Below are 23,591 nucleotides of genomic sequence, written 5' to 3' on the forward strand. Positions count from 1 at the left end.
GTTTTTCTTTATGACGCCGCCTGAAACGACGGCGTCATAAAGTACGCTCAGTAAACAACCACGCTCAGAACAAAGAAGGCATTTAACGCGCATGATGAAAGTGATGAATAATGATATTTACAGTAAAAGCTTTTAGAAAATATGTTATTACAAATATTATTTACCGTAGCTATATAAAATCATACAGTACATACTGTACGTAGCAAAGCAGGAAAACAATTTACGAGAGAGAGAGAGAGAGAGAGAGAGAGAGAGAGAGAGAGAGAGAGAGAGAGAGAGATTGTTTTACGTACGTAAATGTAAATTTTAAACAATAAAAATATGATAGGTTACAACATGTATACTCTTCAGACTTTTAAAACCTTCCCTTTAACTTAATGCATACAGTACTAAACTAAAACAGGCACAAATATTAAAATGTTAGAATATTAAAGTAAAAAATAAAGATTGTTACTGTACTCCCCACGAAAGAACTTCAAGAAAAACTTGAATGATGATGGCGATGAATTTGCTGCACAGTAGAAATGATGATGATGAAGCTGATGATGTCTTCTACTGTGCAGCCAATGATAGTATTTTACGTCTCTTCAGACGGAGGTGTCTTTTCCTGGGACACCTCTTCAACTTCTTCCTGGGAAACTTCTTCAATTTCTTCCGAAGGCGTACTAGCAGGAGGAACTGGCTCTTTTTTGCGAGGCTGGAAGAACATTGTGATCGGAAGTTGCTGCCGCTGCTTCTTTTTTCGCTCTAAGAGCATCCTGTAGGGAGTCATGATGTCATCGACCTTGTTGGAGAATTGCATAGACCGAACCATATCCTCGTCCCACTGTTGCAACATTTCTTTCAACTCCTTCGCATGGTTGCAGGCCTTGGCAAGCCGTTCTAATGTTAAGCCCGTTTCTTCGACATTTTCTTGGGTCTCTTCTTGCGTTTCACTCTCTTCTTCACTTGCCGATTTCGTCAGGTCTTCTAGGTCTGCGTCAGTTAGCGGCTGGGAATGGCAGTCCAACAACTCGTCGATGTCTTCAGTCGTCATGTCGCCAAACCCGTCACCTCCAATTATGGCAGCCAACTGCACAGATTTGCTTATTGCAGAGTGTTGGATTTCAGACGGAGTAAATCCCTCGTCGTCGTAAACAATCTGGGGCCACAACTTCTTCCAGCTCGCATTCACGGTTGCAGGTTTCATCTCTTGCAGTGCCTTCTGAATATTCTTCAGGCACGTGGCTATGGTGTACTGCCGCCAGTACGCCTTCAAGTTAAAATCTTCATCCTCATCATCTTGGGCAGCATCCACACACGCAACGAGGTCCGCCAAGGTATTCTTCGTGTAGAGGGCCTTGAACGCCCTGATAACCCCCTGGTCCATCGGTTGAATTAATGACGTGGTGTTGGGTGGCAGGAACTCAACCTGAATGCCCTCATGCGACAGATCAGTTGCGTGTCCACCAGTGTTATCCATAAGGAGAAGGATCTTAAATGGCAAGCCCTTCTCTACGAGATATTTGCTGACTTGCGGGATGAAACACTGGTGGACCAGTTGGAGGTCAGCATCTTCGTAATCCATGCTTTTGGATTATGCATCCAGTACACGGGAAGGAGATTCTTGTTTTTATTTTTCAAAGCGCGAGGATTTTTCGACTTATAAATAAGCCCCGGCTTTAGCAAAAATCCAGCAGCATTGCCACACATCACGAGGGTAACGCGATCCTTGAATGCTTTAATGCCAGAGGCTTTGGCTTCTGCTTTGAACAGGAAAGTTCGTGACGGCATTCTCTTCCAAAACAAGCCGGTCTCATCCATATTAAAGACTTTTTCCGGCTTGTATCCACCTTCGCCGATAATATTCTTGAACGTCTGGTTCACGTAAGTTTCAGCAGCGGCAGTGTCAGCGGAAGCAGCCTCGCCATGCAGGGAAACGCTTTTCAGGGCGAAGCGTTTCTGAAACTTCGCGAACCATCCTTTGCTGGCGGAAAAACGTTATTTCTGACGCTGGAAATCAGTGGATGTCCCTGGTTGAGGTTCATCTACATCATCATCATCTTCAGCATGGTCGCCATCGTCGTCTTGAGGTTCCTTTGCCGCAAAATTCTCATACAAGCTCAAAGCCTTTGTTCGGATGGTGTTCGTATCCAAGGCTATGTTCTTCTTCCGGCAGTCGGCAATCCACACAGCTAAAGCACCTTCCATGCGTACGATCGTTTTATTACGCGTGGTAACGACTCGCTTCGCTGATCTGCTAAAGGTGATTGCAGCCGTCTTTCTAATGTTCGCCTCGTCCTTCTTGATATAGCGAACGGTGGATTCATTGATTCCAAAATGGCGGGCTGCGGACACAAAACTTCTACCGTCTTTTAACATATCGAGAAGCGTCACCTTCTCAGCAATCGTCATCATCCTTCGGTGGCGTTTAGGCTCACTACCAGCCTTAGTAGAAGCAGAACGCTTGGGAGGCATTGTACAGTAGGGTTTAACAGAAAGTTCAACAAAAAGTTCAACTTAAAACAGTCACGCACAGCACAGATTAAAGTTCACAAACTTAACAACGTCTACACAGCGATACGGCGGGAGAGAAAGTGGCCGCGAAAACCTAGATGCTGGAAGTTGGAGATGCGGGTAAAACACCAATCACAGGCTAGATAACAAAACTTGAGTTCTGATTCGTCATCTATCAGCGCTTGAACCAATCACAAACCGTCTTATATGCTACGTAGGTTACCAATTCAAAGTACAAGATACCCTGCGTATACTGTACAGTAATAATAATAATAATAAATAATGATACTGTAATAATAAAAATAATAATGATAATAATAATAATAATAATAACAATAATAACAACAACAACGATAATAATAACTAATAATAATACAGCTTTACGTACGCTATTTTACGCTTTTGTTGTAGGATGTGTGTCTCTCTCTCTCTCTCTCTATCTCTCTCTCTTGTACGCTTATTCGAAATGTGATTTTTGCAACAAAGAATATTATTGGATGCAGTACTACGTACATATACATACAAAAGATTCATGGAAAAGAAGCACATCCATTACATTTGTAGTACAGTAGTAGCCATCAGCAGCCTTACACCATTCTAATATGGTATGACTGCATCTGATTTGCGTTTCATGTTCGATTTAATTTTACTACGTACTGTATACAGTACTGAATTATCGTATGATCACATTCTCTTTTCGTGTTTTATTTCCTTCTGTGCTTAATTATATGTCATATGTAATACAATGAACAATCAGTAAGAGCAGATATTACTAATTACAGTATTAATGGAATTACAGGTAACGAAATATCGTATTTGGGGTCTTCAGATATCGCGGTATTTTTTAAATTTCCGGAAAATCCGTGATATGTATATATATATGGGTTATGAAAAAAATCCGCGAAGTGGTGAATCCGCGATGGTCGAACCGCGAAGTAGCGAGGGTTCACTGTACTCTGTCTTTCTTGTCGCGTACAATTGTTGGGACCACGATATTCTGTTGAGGTTGAATATTCCCTCAACACCCAGATGATTTTTCACGATCATCAGGGACTTACAATAACCGATCGGTATTAACACATACTACAGGTGGATAATCTTAGTTTAAAATATTTACTAACTCTAACTCTAGTTATTCAATTTTTTCTACCTTGTATTCTCCCTAGCAGGGAAACTGAATACAATGGAACCTTGACATACGAATTTAATTTGTTCTGTTACCATCGTTGTATATCAAAACAGTTGTATCTCAAAGCATTTTTTCCCATTTAAAATAATGTAATATGTATTAACCCTTTTACCCCCAGGCTTTTTGGAAATTTCAAACCCTTAACCCCCAAGGGGTTACTTTTTTCCCAGCACATTTTGGTGTATATTTCTTTTAAATTGCTCTAACAGCCTTAATTTTTGTCATAGAGAGGTCAGGTTGGTCTCATTCTCTTTGAAAATGTCTGAATTTTCTCAAAAAATTATCAAAAATATGAAAAAAATAATTTTTATAGCATTTTTTTGCAAGGACGTACCGGTACGTCCATGGGGGTAAAGGGATGGCTTTTGTGAAACGTACCAGTACGTCCTTTGGGGGTAGAAGGGTTAATCCGTTCTAACGCTATGAAACCACACCAAAACACAGCTAAATTACATGTAATATACACAATTTATACACAAATAAACGAGTAATCACACACATAATGATAAAATAACATAGTAATGTGATGAATGATGATAAATGTTAATGAAATCAATAAAAAAAAAAAGGAATTTTACTTGCCCCAACGAAAGATGATGAGAGGCCAGCAGGAAGAGGAGGTAGGGAAGGGTGACTGGGAACGATTTGTTCTCTTTTTATTTACGTATGTACACTAATAACTACGTAATAACATTGCTACACTAATTTTTATTCTTATTTTTTTAATTACGTAAATACTTCCTCATCACCTTCACGTCTGGCCTTTATGGCCTCACTTTCCTGACTTTCATCACTTTCAGGTCTGGGCCTATTGTGCCAACTCTTTGGGTTTTCTTTATTTTTTGCAATTTTATTCATCTTCACTTTCCAAGCATTCATTCGTCATTTTTATCAAATTAATCATTCTAAACGCTTTCTTATCCCTCATTCCACGTAATCCCATTCCTATTTTTCATTCCTTCTCGCATTTCCCAAATTCTTTGATTTCGCCAATTTATTTGATTTAGCGTAGATTTGGTTTTGGGAATGTGCTACTGCAAGGTCCAGACAATCTTAACACATGCACGCACGCTACCGCCTCCCCCTGTCTCGTCTCTTTGTCATTGTGTTTCGTCCTTGTCTCTCCCTGACGTTTCACTTAACTGTATCCAATAATAATGCATGTAATATTCACATTTTAGTATCGCATTTATTAAAAATATAGCTAATTATAATCTTATGCATTGTTTACATTCAAATCACTTGATCAACCCTGCCTAATCCGTCGCCAACCTCAATTTTCGGATCAAATAACTCCCTTATTAATAAGACACGCTACCGCCGATGCATGATATTTTATAGTTTTTAGCTCTGTGGTGCTTGATTATACAGCGTCAAAAGAGATTTAGCAAAGAAAAGAAGATTTCATTTATTACACATTCAGAGAGAGAGAGAGAGAGAGATATATATACCATTCACATTTCTCTCTCTCTCTCACTAAATATTCTATTTTGTTTTGGAAGCATTATTGCATTATCTAAATAATTTTTTGGGGTTTTTTCTTATCACCTGCTTTGTCTTTAGCTTTGGGATCCATGGTAAAACAGACCGAACGCCATCTATCGGTCTCCTATACAACTATCACTTATTGCAAAATCGTATCTCAAATATTTCCTTGTATATTAAAGCATATTTTTTCGAAAATTTTCTGTTGTATCTCAAAACATTTGTATATTAGGGCAATCGTATGTCAAGGTTCCAGTGTATTAATACTGACGAAGGTCTCAGCAATGGCCTGGGAAAAGAAATGCAGACATGTGTCTTTTCTACTTTCTTTCAGGCTTACTATCCTAAGCTACCATAAACAATAGTGACTACTATTGTTATTAAAAAAATGTATGCTTTTATATCACTGATATGAAAAACACATACTCATTTGGCCCTTTTCCTTTACAGGAGGAGCCTATGGAGAAGTGCGCTGCGTTGTTCTGTAACCACAAAGGGAAAGACTTTAGTGGTCACACGAAGTGCAGGACTCATGCCCCCTGCTGCATCGTGTCAGGAGTCCTGAGGTATTGGGATCTGAAGGGTTGCACCATCTGCTCAACCCTGCTGGCCAACAGATTCGTTTAGTCACCATAGAGACTAGGGATACAGTGAGGGAGACCCCTCGCAAATGGGGAAGAGGGTTCCAGAAGAACTCTCAAGGACCATACCTACCCAACAACTCCCTAAGGTGCCTATTGTTCCCCAAGGCTCTGCCGAGTGCGGTAGTACCTCAGGAACAGGTCCGGCCTCCCTTCATACAACTGAAGATCGACTCCGACATCAATAAGGCCCTAAAAGGCATGGACATCTACCAAGGGAGGATGTTAGAAGTGTCCACTGACGCTGAACAGGACCTACTGCAAGGTGGCCCTGAAGAAAATGTGGAATCTCCACAAGCGGAGGAAGAAGGATCCGTATCAACGGCAACAGAGGACCCTCCGTTAGCCGTGACGGCATACTAACCTATGCCGTCAACATCCTTGGCCCCAACTCCACAACCAGTTGCCCAGATCAACAAAAATGAAGAGATCTTAACATTGTTTCAACGATGATGGAATTGTTCCAAAGGGAACAAGGAGCAAGAGACGATGCGGGAATCGCTCAAGCAGCAGCAGAAACTGTTTGTTCTGTAACCACAAAGGGAAAGACTTTAGTGGTCACACGAAGTGCAGGACTCATGCCCCCTGCTGCATCGTGTCAGGAGTCCTGAGGTATTGGGATCTGAAGGGTTGTACCATCTGCTCAACCCTGCTGGCCAACAGATTCGTTTAGTCACCATAGAGACTAGGGATACAGTGAGGGAGACCCCTCGCAAATGGGGAAGAGGGTTCCAGAAGAACTCTCAAGGACCATACCTACCCAACAACTCCCTAAGGTGCCTATTGTTCCCCAAGGCTCTGCCGAGTGCGGTAGTACCTCAGGAACAGGTCCGGCCTCCCTTCATACAACTGAAGATCGACTCCGACATCAATAAGGCCCTAAAAGGCATGGACATCTACCAAGGGAGGATGTTAGAAGTGTCCACTGACGCTGAACAGGACCTACTGCAAGGTGGCCCTGAAGAAAATGTGGAATCTCCACAAGCGGAGGAAGAAGGATCCGTATCAACGGCAACAGAGGACCCTCCGTTAGCCGTGACGGCATACTAACCTATGCCGTCAACATCCTTGGCCCCAACTCCACAACCAGTTGCCCAGATCAACAAAAATGAAGAGATCTTAACATGGTTTCAACGATGATGGAATTGTTCCAAAGGGAACAAGGAGCAAGAGACGATGCGGGAATCGCTCAAGCAGCAGCAGAAACTGTTTGTTCTGTAACCACAAAGGGAAAGACTTTAGTGGTCACACGAAGTGCAGGACTCATGCCCCCTGCTGCATCGTGTCAGGAGTCCTGAGGTATTGGGATCTGAAGGGTTGTACCATCTGCTCAACCCTGCTGGCCAACAGATTCGTTTAGTCACCATAGAGACTAGGGATACAGTGAGGGAGACCCCTCGCAAATGGGGAAGAGGGTTCCAGAAGAACTCTCAAGAACCATACCTACCCAACAACTCCCTAAGGTGCCTATTGTTCCCCAAGGCTCTGCCGAGTGCGGTAGTACCTCAGGAACAGGTCCGGCCTCCCTTCATACAACTGAAGATCGACTCCGACATCAATAAGGCCCTAAAAGGCATGGACATCTACCAAGGGAGGATGTTAGAAGTGTCCACTGACACTGAACAGGACCTACTGCAAGGTGGCCCTGAAGAAAATGTGGAATCTCCACAAGCGGAGGAAGAATGATCCGTATCAACGGCAACAGAGGACCCTCCGTTAGCCGTGACGGCATACTAACCTATGCCGTCAACATCCTTGGCCCCAACTCCACAACCAGTTGCCCAGATCAACAAAAATGAAGAGATCTTAGCATTGTTTCAACGATGATGGAATTGTTCCAAAGGGAACAAGGAGCAAGAGACGATGCGGGAATCGCTCAAGCAGCAGCAGAAACTGTTTGTTCTGTAACCACAAAGGGAAAGACTTTAGTGGTCACACGAAGTGCAGGACTCATGCCGCCTGCTGCATCGTGTCAGGAGTCCTGAGGTATTGGGATCTGAAGGGTTGTACCATCTGCTCAACCCTGCTGGCCAACAGATTCGTTTAGTCACCATAGAGACTAGGGATACAGTGAGGGAGACCCCTCGCAAATGGGGAAGAGGGTTCCAGAAGAACTCTCAAGGACCATACCTACCCAACAACTCCCTAAGGTGCCTATTGTTCCCCAAGGCTCTGCCGAGTGCGGTAGTACCTCAGGAACAGGTCCGGCCTCCCTTCATACAACTGAAGATCGACTCCGACATCAATAAGGCCCTAAAAGGCATGGACATCTACCAAGGGAGGATGTTAGAAGTGTCCACTGACACTGAACAGGACCTACTGCAAGGTGGCCCTGAAGAAAATGTGGAATCTCCACAAGCGGAGGAAGAAGGATCCGTATCAACGGCAACAGAGGACCCTCCGTTAGCCGTGACGGCATACTAACCTATGCCGTCAACATCCTTGGCCCCAACTCCACAACCAGTTGCCCAGATCAACAAAAATGAAGAGATCTTAACATTGTTTCAACGATGATGGAATTGTTCCAAAGGGAACAAGGAGCAAGAGACGATGCGGGAATCGCTCAAGCAGCAGCAGAAACTGTTTGTTCTGTAACCACAAAGGGAAAGACTTTAGTGGTCACACGAAGTGCAGGACTCATGCCCCCTGCTGCATCGTGTCAGGAGTCCTGAGGTATTGGGATCTGAAGGGTTGTACCATCTGCTCAACCCTGCTGGCCAACAGATTCGTTTAGTCACCATAGAGACTAGGGATACAGTGAGGGAGACCCCTCGCAAATGGGGAAGAGGGTTCCAGAAGAACTCTCAAGGACCATACCTACCCAACAACTCCCTAAGGTGCCTATTGTTCCCCAAGGCTCTGCCGAGTGCGGTAGTACCTCAGGAACAGGTCCGGCCTCCCTTCATACAACTGAAGATCGACTCCGACATCAATAAGGCCCTAAAAGGCATGGACATCTACCAAGGGAGGATGTTAGAAGTGTCCACTGACACTGAACAGGACCTACTGCAAGGTGGCCCTGAAGAAAATGTGGAATCTCCACAAGCGGAGGAAGAAGGATCCGTATCAACGGCAACAGAGGACCCTCCGTTAGCCGTGAGGGCATACTAACCTATGCCGTCAACATCCTTGGCCCCAACTCCACAACCAGTTGCCCAGATCAACAAAAATGAAGAGATCTTAGCATTGTTTCAACGATGATGGAATTGTTCCAAAGGGAACAAGGAGCAAGAGACGATGCGGGAATCGCTCAAGCAGCAGCAGAAACTGTTTGTTCTGTAACCACAAAGGGAAAGACTTTAGTGGTCACACGAAGTGCAGGACTCATGCCCCCTGCTGCATCGTGTCAGGAGTCCTGAGGTATTGGGATCTGAAGGGTTGTACCATCTGCTCAACCCTGCTGGCCAACAGATTCGTTTAGTCACCATAGAGACTAGGGATACAGTGAGGGAGACCCCTCGCAAATGGGGAAGAGGGTTCCAGAAGAACTCTCAAGGACCATACCTACCCAACAACTCCCTAAGGTGCCTATTGTTCCCCAAGGCTCTGCCGAGTGCGGTAGTACCTCAGGAACAGGTCCGGCCTCCCTTCATACAACTGAAGATCGACTCCGACATCAATAAGGCCCTAAAAGGCATGGACATCTACCAAGGGAGGATGTTAGAAGTGTCCACTGACACTGAACAGGACCTACTGCAAGGTGGCCCTGAAGAAAATGTGGAATCTCCACAAGCGGAGGAAGAAGGATCCGTATCAACGGCAACAGAGGACCCTCCGTTAGCCGTGACGGCATACTAACCTATGCCGTCAACATCCTTGGCCCCAACTCCACAACCAGTTGCCCAGATCAACAAAAATGAAGAGATCTTAACATTGTTTCAACGATGATGGAATTGTTCCAAAGGGAACAAGGAGCAAGAGACGATGCGGGAATCGCTCAAGCAGCAGCAGAAACTGTTGCAGGAGAGGATGGGCCGCCCCGGATCCACCAAGGGCACTACTAAGAAGCCTCTTAGAGTGTCGGATCACCCTCACTGCTCCGAAACTAATCTCTGGAGGTATGCAGAGCATATGCCCATGTTGAATGGGAAATTGTTCGTCTCTGAGAAGTTGGGTGCCAGGCTGATTGAAGACCTTGAGTTCTGGCCTAACTTTTCAGCCAACCCAGAGTGTTACGTGAGACTGCGGGATGAAAACCCAGCCCGAGAGGGAACGGTATCCAAAGAGGTCATTGTTTTTTAACATAAGGCACAAGCCATCCTCCTAAAAGCCTTAAGGGGAGCCGGGTACACCAACTCCAAAGTCTCAGCACTGAGCAAGAAACACCCCACCTTTCTTGCCCCTTCCTCCATCTCTTTCCCCTTTTCGGAGAAAGCACTAGACTTTGCCGTCAAGGCAGTCGACGAGGGCAAACCCTACCCAACCCTTGAGGAATGCAAGCCATTCTCTCTAGCACTGCCTATCTACGAGGAGAAGTGGAAGGATGTCTGTCTAACCTTCTCCGTTTCTGAGTTGGATCCAGAGATAGCAGGCCAACAGTTCAATGAGAACCTTCCAAAGTTGTCAGACCATCTTCTGAGGAAGGAACAGGAGTCTAAGGAGAGACTTGTGGCCTCCCTCTCTCATCAGAACTTTCTGGAAATGAGTGCAGGTCAACATAATGCCCCAGAAATGTTCATTTTCCTGGCTAAGTCTCACATGGGTACCTTTGTGAAAGACTTAGGCCTATATGCTTTCCTCAGAGCGAGGAGACCCTGTAGAGAGATCGTTTTGCCCTGAGCAACCATCAGACACGAACCAAGGAAGCTGATTACCTCGAGCATCTGGGGTAAAGACCTTTTCCCTCAGGAACTGGTCCAAGAGATCATTGCCAGAGCAGCCACAGAGAACAGGAACCTTCTCCAAAAGTGGGGCATGAACTCGAAGAGGAACTTCCTCGGACTGAGGTCCCCAGCCCAAGAATTAAAAGGCAAGGAGACCACGCAGACCTGCACAACTCCCCGCCGTGACGATGACCACGATGCCTCAGACCACCTTCCAGATGGTCCCTCAACAACTGGTTGCCCAGTCGCCAGTTTTCAACCCTAACTTTGAGAGGCAGTCGACTTCCTTTTGCCCCAGTCAGAAAGGAAAAGGCCCTAAGAGAAGTTCTCCCTGAGGTAACTTCTCTCGGGGCTGAGGAGGACGTGGTCGCGGAAACAAATCCACAGGAACCCCCCCCACCCCCACCCAAGCAATGAGGGGTTTCAGGTAGGGGGCAGACTGCATAATTTTCGGGATCGCTGGACCTTCGATCCCTGGGCCTACAGCCTAATCATGAATGGACTCGGGTGGAAATGGAGCAGAACTCCACCCCGCTTTCCAGAATTCTTCCAACACTCCACCCTCTTGTTGGAAGAATATACCTCAGAACTCTTGAACAAGAAGGTGATAAGGAAAGTGAAGTCCATCAGGTTCCAGGGAAGGCTGTTTTGTGTTCCCAAGAAAGACTCCAACAAACTCAGTGTCATTCTAGACTTGTTTCCACTCAAGTTCTGGATGCTTACTTTGCAACACATAAGGACCCTTCTGCCAAAAGGGGCATACACGGTCCCAATAGACCTAGCAGATACTTACTGGCATCTTCCAATGAGTTCCCCTTTCTCCTCCTATCTAGGATTCAAACTACAGATAAAAATGTTTGTCTTCAGAGTAATGCCCTTCGGACTGAACACAGCCCCAAGGATATTCACAAAGCTAGCAGACACAATCATCCAACAGCTACACTCCGAAGGAGTTCAAGTGGTAGCATATCTAGACGATTGGCTGATATGGGCAGCATCCAAGACCACTTGTCTGCAAGCAGCCAACAAGGTGATCCAGTTCCTGGAACACCTGGGCTTCCAGATCAATTGCAAGATGTCTCGCCTATCTGCAGCTCAACAGTTCCAATGGCTAGGAATCCAATGGAACTTGAAGTTACACCACCTCTGCATTCCATCCAAGAAGAGGAGAGAAATAGCGGGATTTGTCAGGAGACTAATCCGTCACAAGAGTTTTTCAAGACGCCAACAGGAAAGAGTACTGGGCTCTCTCCAGTTTGCTGCAGTGACAGACCCGGTGCTAAAAGCACATCTGAAAGATGCGTCAGGAGTCTGGAGGAAATACGCATCAAAAGCTCGAAAAGATCAACTAAGGTTGACCCCGACCTTGTTGCGCACGCAGTTAAGGCCGTGGTCTACAGCCAAGAGCCTAGCACGGACAATTCTCCTGCAACCACCACAACCATCAGTGGTGATACACACGGATGCCTCCTTGGAAGGATGGGGAAGCCATTCTCACGACAAAAAACTGCAAGGGAATTGGTCGCACCAGTTCAAAACGCTTTCCAATCAACATTTTGGAAGCTATGGCAGTTTTCCTGATGTTGAAGAAACTATCCCCTCGCAGATCAATCCACATCAGATTGGCCCTGGACAACGAGGTGATAGTAAAGTGTCTAAATCGACAAGGCTCGAGATCACCCCACATCAACCATGTGATGTTAGCCATCCTCTACCTGGCAAGGAGGAAGGGATGGCACCTATCAGCAGTTCACCTACAAGGCTTCCTCAATATGACAGCAGATGCTTTATCCAGGCGAAAGCCCATAGAGACAGAATGGTCCCAAGACGCAGACTCATTCTCCTTCAACTCGGAAAAAGTCCCGGAACTGCAAATCGACCTCTTCGCAACGAGCGACAAGAAACTTCCTCGTTAACGTAGCCCATTGCATGGACCCTCAAGCAGAGGCGATGGACGCCATGTCCCTCGACTGGATCAGGTGGAATGGCATTTACCAGTTTCCACCAACCAATCTCCTGCTAAGAGTCCTCGACAAGCTAAGATCCTTCAGAGGGACAGCAGCAGTAGTGACCCCCAAGTGGCCCAAAAGCAATTGGTTCCCTCTAGTCCTAGAGCTGACACTGAAGCTGTTTCCTCTGCCGAATCCAGTACTATCTCAACTGGTCCAGAAGTCGACTATCTACGCTTCATCCTCGAGAACCAACAACCTACATCTCATGATTTTCTCGCCCTAGCTTCGAACAAAGTTTGGAATCTCGAAGGATAAAGTTGACTTCATCGAGGAGTACAAGTCAAGTTCGACTAGGAGACAATATGAATCGTCGTGGAAGAAATGGGTGTCCTTTGTGAAAACAAGGAAACCGACAGATATCGATAGATTTTTGTCTTGCATTCTTCATACACCTACACGAACAAGGTCTGGCCTCTCCTACAATTATCTCGTGTAAATCGGCCCTGGCTAGACCACTTCTGTACGCTTTTGAGGTGGACCTCTCAAGTGAAAATTTTAATAAGATCTCAAGTTAGCAACTCCACCAAAGCCCATCACGTGGTCTTTGGACAAAGTCTTGCACTATGCTTCAAACCTAAACAATGAGGATTGTACTCTAAAGGATTTAACACACAGTCATTTTTCTGTTTGCAATAGCCTCAGGGGCTAGAGTTAGTGAAATAGTGGCCTTATCCAGAAACGAAGGCCCTATTCAATTCCTAGACTCAGGAGAACTGAACCATTTCTCCTGATCCTGCTTATCTTGCCAAGAACGAGCTACCCACGAAGAGGTGGGGTCCTTGGAGAATCTGCCGATGGAAGTAAGATGCCTCTCTGTGCCCAGTAGAGTGTCTTAAGGTCTATCTTCGAAGAACTTAAACTTCAAGAGAGGACAGCTCTTCAGAGGCGAAACGTCAGGATCAAACCTATCTTTAAGACAACTGAGAGCGAAGCTCACCTACTTTATTCGCAGAGCGGATCCGGACAGTACACCCGCAGAGCGGATCCTGACAGTACACCCGCAGGTCACGATCCGAGGAAAGTTGCTTCTTTGTTGAACTTCTTTCAACTTATGGACTTTGAAAGACTCCACTCATACACTGGGTGGAGATCATCCAGGATCTTCTACAAACATTACGCAAAGCAAGTACATGAATCAAAACACTTTGTGGTGGCGGCGGGTAGTGTCATAAAACCCGGTGTCTAGTGCTGCGATGAACAGTGGACTGTTTTGGGACTTTACAGTGCATCGGGTGCATGGGTATACCTACCCTCTAGTGCAGATCACAGCTATGATTAAACATACTGTTCTACGTAGGTGCATATCTGACCAATACACCAGTGCCGGTGAACGTTTGCGTCACAGTGTTTATGCATTTTTGAACATCTGATCATGTCAGATAGATTCGGTTTCACATCTCCATTGAGTGGCATTATTCCGATAATATATATATATGTTTTTTCTACACGAGAAAATATGGACTTTGATGTGTTGTAATGCTGGATCAGATTCATACCTTGTTGTAACTACATTTGATAAATTAGTTGCAAAATAAAATACAGAAAACGTATTTGCGTCTTATTACTGCTTCTTCAGTTATAGATTAATGAAATATACTCGAGTTTTATTTAATCCCTGTATAGGGCTTATAGCTTGAAATCACAATAATTTCTGAAGGGAGCAACCTGGCCTTCCATTTGAAGGGGCTAGGGTTCGATTCCTAGTACGAGTTAAAAATTTATTTCTATTTGAACACGATATTGTGTTGATTTTCATCCATGTTGACTCATTAGGGATAATTCCAACTAAAAAAAGCTATCAATTGTGTCACTTGGTTGGCTGGGAAGTCGGGGAAAACTCGCTGGTAAGAGACATGTTTCGCCAGGTGAATCCTGAACTGCAGGAGCAGTTAGGTTCCGACTTCTTCGAGCCTCTGGTGGCATGGTTGGAAGCGACCTTGCCTTTCATTTGAAGAGGCTAGGGTTCAATCCCAATTATGAGGTAGAAATTTATTTTTTATTTTAACACGATATTGTGTTGGTTTTCATATATATATATATATATATATATATATATATATATATATATATATATATATATATATATAAAAATGTGTTTGTATGCATATATATATATATATATTTATATATATATATATATATATATATATATATATATATATATATATATATATATATATATATATATATATATATATATATATACAGTGATGCCTCAGGATGCGAAAGTAATCTGTTCAGGATACGGTTTCGTATCCTGATTTTTTCGTATCCTGAGTCGCGTTTTACATGTAAATAGCCTAATCCGTTCCAAGCCTTACAAAAAGTCACCTTTTCTTTCATAAACACGCTAAACTGTAGTAATAAACATGCAATGCAGCCATTTCTATCTTTCGATAATTAACCCAACCGTTAAAAACAGCCTAATCCATTCCAGAAACCACCATGAGATTATTCAATAATGTAGTTATAGCCTAGTTATCCCCTCCAAGCCCTAAGAAAATGGTCCCTTTTCTTTACTACTGTATAAAAGTTATGGTACTGTATGTAAAGCATTTGGATCAGTGAAGGTGTATTGTTACCTGTACACCTAAATTAAGGGTTGATACCCTGAAAAAAAAGGTACTGTACTCTCGGCGACGAGTTGGGATCTCGTAAGCTTTTCGTATCCTGAAATTTTTTTCGTATACTGGGGCATAAAAATCTTTGTATCCCTTTTCGTATCCTGAATTTTTCGTAAGCAGAAACTTTCGTATCCAGAGGTATCACTGTGTATATATATATATATATATATATATATATATATATATATATATATATATATATATATATATATATATATATATATATATATACATGCACAGTACGGTCCCGAATTATACGATTCCCCTTTTATGCATGGCTATTTTTCAAATATAAATTTTCTATATCTGGGAAGCTGTTCAAAGTCTGGGAGTCAAGCACTACAAAATGTATCAAATCTATTGTGTTTTTAAGTATATTGGTTACCCTGAATACAGTGCTTAATAATAAATGTTACTAAATGACATTTACCTTACATCTTATTAACATAATTTCATAATAAATAGCCTCCTGAAGGATAAAATTCCACATCAACAAGGAAACCAATTTCAGCTGTGCAAGTCCAGCTGACAAAATGTAAACAGAACTGTGGTTACATTCTTGGTAATCTTTATCTTTCTCTAACCTTTCAATAATTTTAATTTGTGTTAATATTGATTGTATATTAAAGCATTATTTCTGTTTGGTACAGTATACAAAAAAGCTTTATTTTTCCCTGTGGCTGTTCAAGGTTTTCACACGTAGGCTGGGTTCGTTTATCAACAGGGAATAGCCTAAACTTCGGTTACGAGTTGACAATATTTTGTCATATTTTAAACAATATTCTTTTACTTTACAAAGATTTGTTTTGTATAGTACACAGTATATTTATCAAAATTTCTTTCTGAGAGAAGAATTGATTGCCACAACTAACAATAGTCTTGTTAATTTCATTATTAAACTAAGGTTGCCATATGTGAACTAAGATTTTATTTCCTAGAGAGAGAGAGAGAGAGAGAGATTTGAGGTTTTCTGGTATCAAATCTGTTACTGTATTCGTACGGGCATATTCTTAAGAGCAGTACTAGAAATCAGCTGATCTGATCACAGTCAAAATAAAACAAGAAGAATTCACAAATACTCGATTTCTAAAACATACCCGAAATTTAAGAACATAAGTATATGTTTTCTTATAGCGCAATTAACCATTTAAAGAGTAGCAATTTTCTAGAATAAAATTATGTTTTCTAAAAAATAGTGGTTTGCTGACGAAATTGGATGCCGTATTTTAAGCTACGATTGAAATGGATGTATACACTGTAATTTTTTTCGTACAAGAAACAAAAACACGGCATTCGATTACAACAGCTGATTCTCTCTCTCTCTCTCTCTCTCTCTCTCTCTCTCTCTCTCTCTCTCTCTCTCTCTCTCTCTCTCTCTCTCGTGTTATACAATACTTACATATAGATGAAGAAACCAAAATAGGTTTTCTTAAAGTGTCTATTAAATACGAAACGAAAAAATTTACTGTGTATGCATCCATTTCAATCGTAGCTTAAAGTAAGGACTCTGATTTCGTCAGTAAACCACTATTTTTTAGGAAACACCATTCCATGCCGAAAATTTTTACTCTTTAAATAGTCAATTGCGCTATAATAAAACATGTACATATGTTTTTAAATTTCGAGTGTGTTTTAAAAATCGAGTATCGCTGACTTCTTTTTGTTTTACTTTTGGCTGTGATCACATCAGCTTATGTTCAGCTTCCGCTCTTAAGAATATGCGCGTACGAATACAGTAACAAAGAATTGTTTATACCATTTCTTAACTTATTCAAACCATCAATACAGTTAATATTACATAAGCCCCAATGTCTTATAACCTATCATATTATTTAGTACATTTAAAACCATCATTATCTCTCTCTCTCTCTCTCTCTCTCTCTCTCTCTCTCTCTCTCCCTCTCTAGGATACTTTTCGCTACCCCTCATTTCTTACCTCGCTCTATCTCACTAACAAATGAAATCTTTGTTGTTTCACAAAGTTTCTGTTAAATTAAAAATCAATCATGATTCAATTTTCCTTACTTCTCCAATCTCGCACCATCTCTGTCACATCGAACGTTATAGCGGTAACCTAATTGTTCGATGACTTTAAAAATCGGCCTAGTACTTTCTTCTTATTTTACCTTTTTTTCCATATGGTTCCATAATTGAGGTCGGTACAAGTTGACTTATAACTGAAGTTGGAAAAGTATTTTGGATATGGAAAGGACAATTATCTTTTGTAACAGTTTAGAATTATCATAAACTATCACTCTGTCACTAGCGGCAGTTTGCTATTGTGGATTAAACGCATAAGAAAAAAAAGTTTTCCAGCTTTGCTACGAATTTAGGAATTTATATGGATACGGTAAGTAAAATATTTGTAATAACATAACGTTTACTGAATGTTTGTAATATCATTAGTTATAACTTTGATCATGTTTGTTTAATGCGTTAGTTTGTTTATTATGATCGGAGATGGAGTGTACAGTAAACAAATGGAAGGTTTCCGTTTCAGGCGGCATCATAAAGGAAAACATTATTTCATTTATTTCGAAGTTCTAAGAAAAATCAAGTAGAACAACATTGGTAATAACAAAATTATCATATAAAAACTAACCTATACACAGATATGTAATTGCGTTCGTTTCTTTGTTATGATCAGAGATAAACGTAAACAAAACAATGGTCGTCATTTTTTATTGTGCTTTTTGGCGTGTTAAGGAAACGTATGATATAAAATCTCCTTTATTTTGATAATTTAGGATTTTCAATGATACAACAAAAGCTACTCTATACAGTGATGGTTTTGCTATTCACCAGTTGTCTTATACAATAGATATGACAAACATTAAAATTTGTCTGTATTTTGGGTCGTGTTATAACGGGAAATATACGGTGTTTACACCCATCATGGTTGTAACTTTAACTTTTTTTCAAATTATTAGAACTTTAAAGTATATTAATGTTTGATTTATTTACAAGAACAATTTGATATAAAATAATACAGTATAGTACATAGAAAGTATTGGAAATTGGTAGTAGACACGTTTAAATAGGCAAGTTGCTGGTTGCCATGGCCTAAATGGAATTATTTCTGTTGTATGTTTCGAAATAGGCGATTTTCCATTTATACGAGGTCATTGATCGACCAAATTCTCGCATAATTTGGGGCCCTAATGTGTGTGTATATACATACATACATACATAAATATATATATATATATATATATATATATATATATATATATATATATATATACATACATATATATATATATATATATATATATATATATATATATATATATATATATATATATATATACATACATATATATATATATATATATATATATATATATATATATATATATATATATATATATATATATATGTGTATATATATATATATATATATATATATATATATATATATATATATACATATATATATATATATATATATATATATATATATATATATATATATATATATATATATATATATATATATATATATATCATATTATCTGGTCATACATGGGTTCCATATAAATTATGAACTAGGTAATTTTTTTTTTCTTTATCATTTATTAGTGGACTAGGTAATTCAGTATTTCTGTTGCTGATTACATAATAATTTTTTTCAAAAGTTTGCTTTATTTCATATTGTATTTACTCTAAACAACCGGACTATATTTTTCCATTCATTGTGAAGTGACCATAGAATATTTTTCAGAACCCCCACCGAACTGAAGCTTTTGCTATAATTTTTCCTTATCTATTTCATTTGTAAGTGAACATGTATACTTATGGAGACAAATCTTTTATACTGTCTCATAATAGAAGGGTAAAACAAATTGAGCGTAGGGGTGTGGTATTATGTCTTATGTTTTTTTAATCATAGTCTTATTAGAGGAGTTGATAGACAGAAGAAAAGAAGAAGGTAGACTCGAAAAAGGGAAATGGTTGAAAGATGTTGAAGAAAGAAATGTAGAATGACAGTGTGTAGGCAGTAAGACTTTTGCCAAAAGGTTTTAGAGTATTTTATTTTGCCGCTGCTAATGATGGCAACGAGGGGTAGGGCGCGGGTGACACACGTCACAAAAAGAGTCGGCACCGACACATAGCCGTATGGGTGCACCAGCAAAGGAGGTTGTTGCATAAACAGTATTCATTGAGAATATGTGCCAGACCAACTGGAAGTACATAAAGTACCATGTCCACCCAACTCTCCTTCTCCACAGCCTCGAAGCTACAACAAAGTCAGCCATCATATACCGTGACAGAAACAAGAATGACACCATTCACAGCACAAAGTCTTTCCTACCTACCCTCTTGACAAGCAAAAGGAGGGTTGCTATGTGTCATAAAATCTATCCATTTATATTGTATTGTAATTGTTTCCAAGAACTAAATATTTATCATCTTTTTTAGAGGGAGGAAATATATATTCATATGTGTGAAAGTATATGCCTGAATATAGATAGCCAGTAATAGATATGGCCTCTTTTTATTCTAACTATAAAGAAATATTGTACACAAATGATTGGATGGGGAAACCTATGGCCAATTCTCTCTCTCTCTCTCTCTCTCTCTCTCTCTCTCTCTCTCTCTCTCTCTCTCTCTCTCTCTCTCTCTCTCTCTCTCTCTCTCTGTATGTCTTATACCTATACATTTTTGTAGATATTTTATGTCAAAGGAAACATTTTTTTAATTTTTTTTTTGTAAAATATTTCATCGACTAGTTATTTATTTATTTCTAAGGCTATCTTGGAATTATGACATAATCACTTTGTTTTACTCATAATAAGACTTAATCAACAGATAGTTTCTGTGGATTAGCAATGCTCTAATATCTATTTTTATTACATACAATTTATATTTTATCCCAACTCATTAGAATGTTTCTCATATTGAAAGAACATACTGTATTATTGTACTGGTACTCTTGTATAATTGAGAATATTATCAATAGAACTTGGCTCTGTGCAATGTTTACCTCAGCCATTTCGTTGTGTAAGTTGAAAATATTTGCATTATTTCAATGACACATTGATGACTTAATTTTGTACTTTTTTTTTAACATCCCATATTTTCTTTTTATAGGCTGTAAGTTGGTGTCCTTGGCAAAATAATATTTTAGCTACAGGTGGAGGAACAGCTGATCGTACAATAAGGCTATGGAATTGCACAACCGGTCTTTGTCTCAAAGAAGTTAATACTAATTCACAGGTAATTTGATTTTGTATCTAGACTACTTTTCTTATTCAAAGTATTAGACGTTTAGCCTTTAAGCCATGGAAAAGCAAAATTATTGTCTAAAGTTCACTTGTTTTAGAGTGCTTGTAATTTTTCAATAATTTCTTTATTTACACAGATTGTGATATGAGTAGCTTTGCATGATGTAAATTTTGTATAATTTAATGTATCTGGCGGAGATAGTTGTGTTCCACAACAAGAATTTTTGTTTCTTCCTTTTTCTACTATACAGGTATACCTCGGTTAACGTCGTTTTGAGTTAAGTTGGTTTCGAGTTTACGTTGATTATCAAAAATAATACATGTGAAAATAAAAATCAAGTTTAGAGCTATTTTGTTTGTCTTTTCGTCTGTCCGCTATGAGTATTGAAGTCATAATATCACTGGAAACCCACATAAAACATGTTACTTTACAATAGATAAGAATTAAAGTATATAAAATCCTATGAAATTACTTACACTTACTGTAACGTTCACATAATTAACATGATTCTTAGCAAACGGAATATGAAAACTTGACTTTTTATATTAGCGATCTTTATGAGCTAAGCAGTGGCGTTTTCTATGGTAGATCAAATCTCTAATTGAAGCATTTAACAGCCCTTAAAATCACATTATTGTACAATAAATAAGAAAAGTATATAAAGTCAAATGAAAATACATTTTTTATACTATTTTTTTCTGTTTTAAGTGAAATGATTACTTTTTTTATTTATGGTTGTGATCAGCTTATCTCAAGACTATTGAAAATAACAAAAAATAATTTTTAATGCATTTAATATAGATTACTAATGCAAATTACATCAGTACCAATTTGTAATAGAATATTTTAGTTTTCATACATTTCAGTTATAGCTATTATTATTATTTATCATATGAAATATGCTCTCTCTCTCTCTCTCTCTCTCTCTCTCTCTCTCTCTCTCTCTCTCTCTCTCTCTCTCTCTCTCTCTCTCTCTCTCTCTCTCAGAGCTTTAACAGAAATCTTTGCTGTTTTAGAAATGTGTCAGATAAATACTACACGCAATATATACTTCTACTTTGCTTAAATCTATGTTCAATCATAGGCTTGGATTAAAACTTCATTCAATTTCATCAGGTGATCTGTAGCTTTAGCTGACAGCATAATGTATATAGACTAAAAAATGTCTAAAGTAATAATGGTTTTGGATATCTAAACTTTGTTTAATAATTTTTTTACTTCTCTGTTATCAATTCAAGTTGTATTTTGATAACAGCAATTACCAATTGCTTTTATTTTGGTTTTATTTTCAGCTGGTTTCAAGGTAATGACTGTATCACGATTAAACTTACATATAGTTAACAGAGTATTGTTTATATGATTTTTCTCCCTACCATGTAATCATTGAAGAAAAGAACAAGAGCACAGTTCAACCAACTCTCGACCACTTTCTTATTAAAATTCATATCGAACAACAACAGACGAATCAGCCATTGACGCTGACGATCCACAGACACCTATGTACGCGATGTAAACAAAGATATTGAATGTAAATATTAGTAAGCGTAACAACTAAGTTTATTCGATACTATTGTAAAATTATTTTAATGAATTCATTTTTATTTTATACTATCTTAGAGAAAACCACATTCACAAATAAAGAGCCGGCTATGTACTGTAAATATGCTAAATTGTAAACATCTACATTTACAGTATAAGTATAGATGTAGGCCTACATTTATTCATAAATTAAGATTACTTTTTTCAGTATTAAATTAAAAACAAATTTATTTGTAAGTTTAAAAATTCTTACTAACAGTATATCATTCATATTGAATTTATAAATAAAATACAGTACTGGGAATGATTATTTGGGGTTTAGCCTAGTGATAAGTAAATTCAGAGACAAGTAGATTAGACTTGAATCAGTTTTCAACACAGGTTGCCTTTCCTAGAACCAATTACTGACACAAGTGAGTTATACCTGTATATGATAATTTATACTGTATTACAATTTTCACATGTGAAAAGTGACACTATAATAAAAAAGTACTGTTTTTGCTGGTTACTTGCTAAACGTTTAAATAAAGATAGGTATCATAAAGAAAAAAAAAAGTGTTATAACTACGATCTAACCACTGAATTGGAGAACTTCCTAAGGTAAAGAGAGACACTTAGCAGAAGCAGCTCAGCTTTTTAACTGTCAGAAGTTTGTGGCTATATTGGAAATTTTCATCTTTTGTGCTATTTGGAAAAGGGCATAATTTTTTGCTTAATTTTTCATAATATTAATACAGTATTCATTATTTTAAATTCTGAAAATTTGAATTTGTTTACACATTCAATTTGGTTTATTTTTGCTTGTACAGTATATGGCCAGTACACGCTTTCTTTTGCCATTATACAAAACACACCCACTATAATTGTATACTTTATATCTATCATTATTATCATTAGTTTTCCTACACCCGGTTTGTTTATCCAACTTTCTGCTCTGGCTGAATCCTTTTTGGAAATATGCACTATGTAATTTTACCAGGTTTTTGTGGAGAGTATCAAAACTACATTTTTGGAAACTATTTTATAAGTAATCAGAAATTTTTTTTCCATTTGCCTTGATACTTACTTATATGGTCACCATGTTGGATTTGACAAACTGGCGGCCATAAAAAAGGTTGTTGTCAATATCACCTGATTAGCCTAGAAATTTGATTTTGACAGCTATAGCCATAATTTTTAGAATGATTAGACCCAATGCTATCAAAATGAGCAAGTTGGATTTAACCTTAAACTTATTTGACTAGAATATCCTATTTTATTGAAAATCTTGAAGTTATCAGACATGAACATTCCACTAAGTTAGTGTCCATCAAGAACCAACATTCCCCTCATATCCAAAATAGGTGTAATATTTTAAGCAACCCCCAAAGAGTCTTTACATATCACCACCATCATCATCATCATCAGTTTCATACTAGTTCTGTCCTCTCATAATTCTGGCACGCACTGCCGCACTGGCAGAGATCGGTGAAGGATAAGTTCTTTCTTCAGCAAGAACATCTGGTTCAGCAAGAACATCTGGCAGATGAACTACCCATTTTGCATTGGCTGTT

At 39.3% G+C, this 23,591-nt stretch overlaps 1 protein-coding gene across 1 annotated transcript in view; it reads left to right on the forward strand.

The window, feature by feature from the left end:
- fzy (cell division cycle 20 protein fzy) overlaps positions 1-23,591 on the forward strand; it is a 240,187-nt gene that overhangs the window by 164,758 nt on the left and 51,838 nt on the right. Inside the window, exon 7 of the mRNA XM_068388413.1 lies at positions 20,365-20,490. Within this exon, the coding sequence (XP_068244514.1) occupies positions 20,365-20,490 (126 nt within the window). The remainder of the gene's footprint in view (positions 1-20,364; positions 20,491-23,591) is intronic.

This window comes from Palaemon carinicauda, chromosome 15, assembly GCF_036898095.1.
Source record: "Palaemon carinicauda isolate YSFRI2023 chromosome 15, ASM3689809v2, whole genome shotgun sequence".
In the NCBI taxonomy this organism is placed as follows: Eukaryota; Metazoa; Arthropoda; class Malacostraca; order Decapoda; family Palaemonidae; genus Palaemon; species Palaemon carinicauda.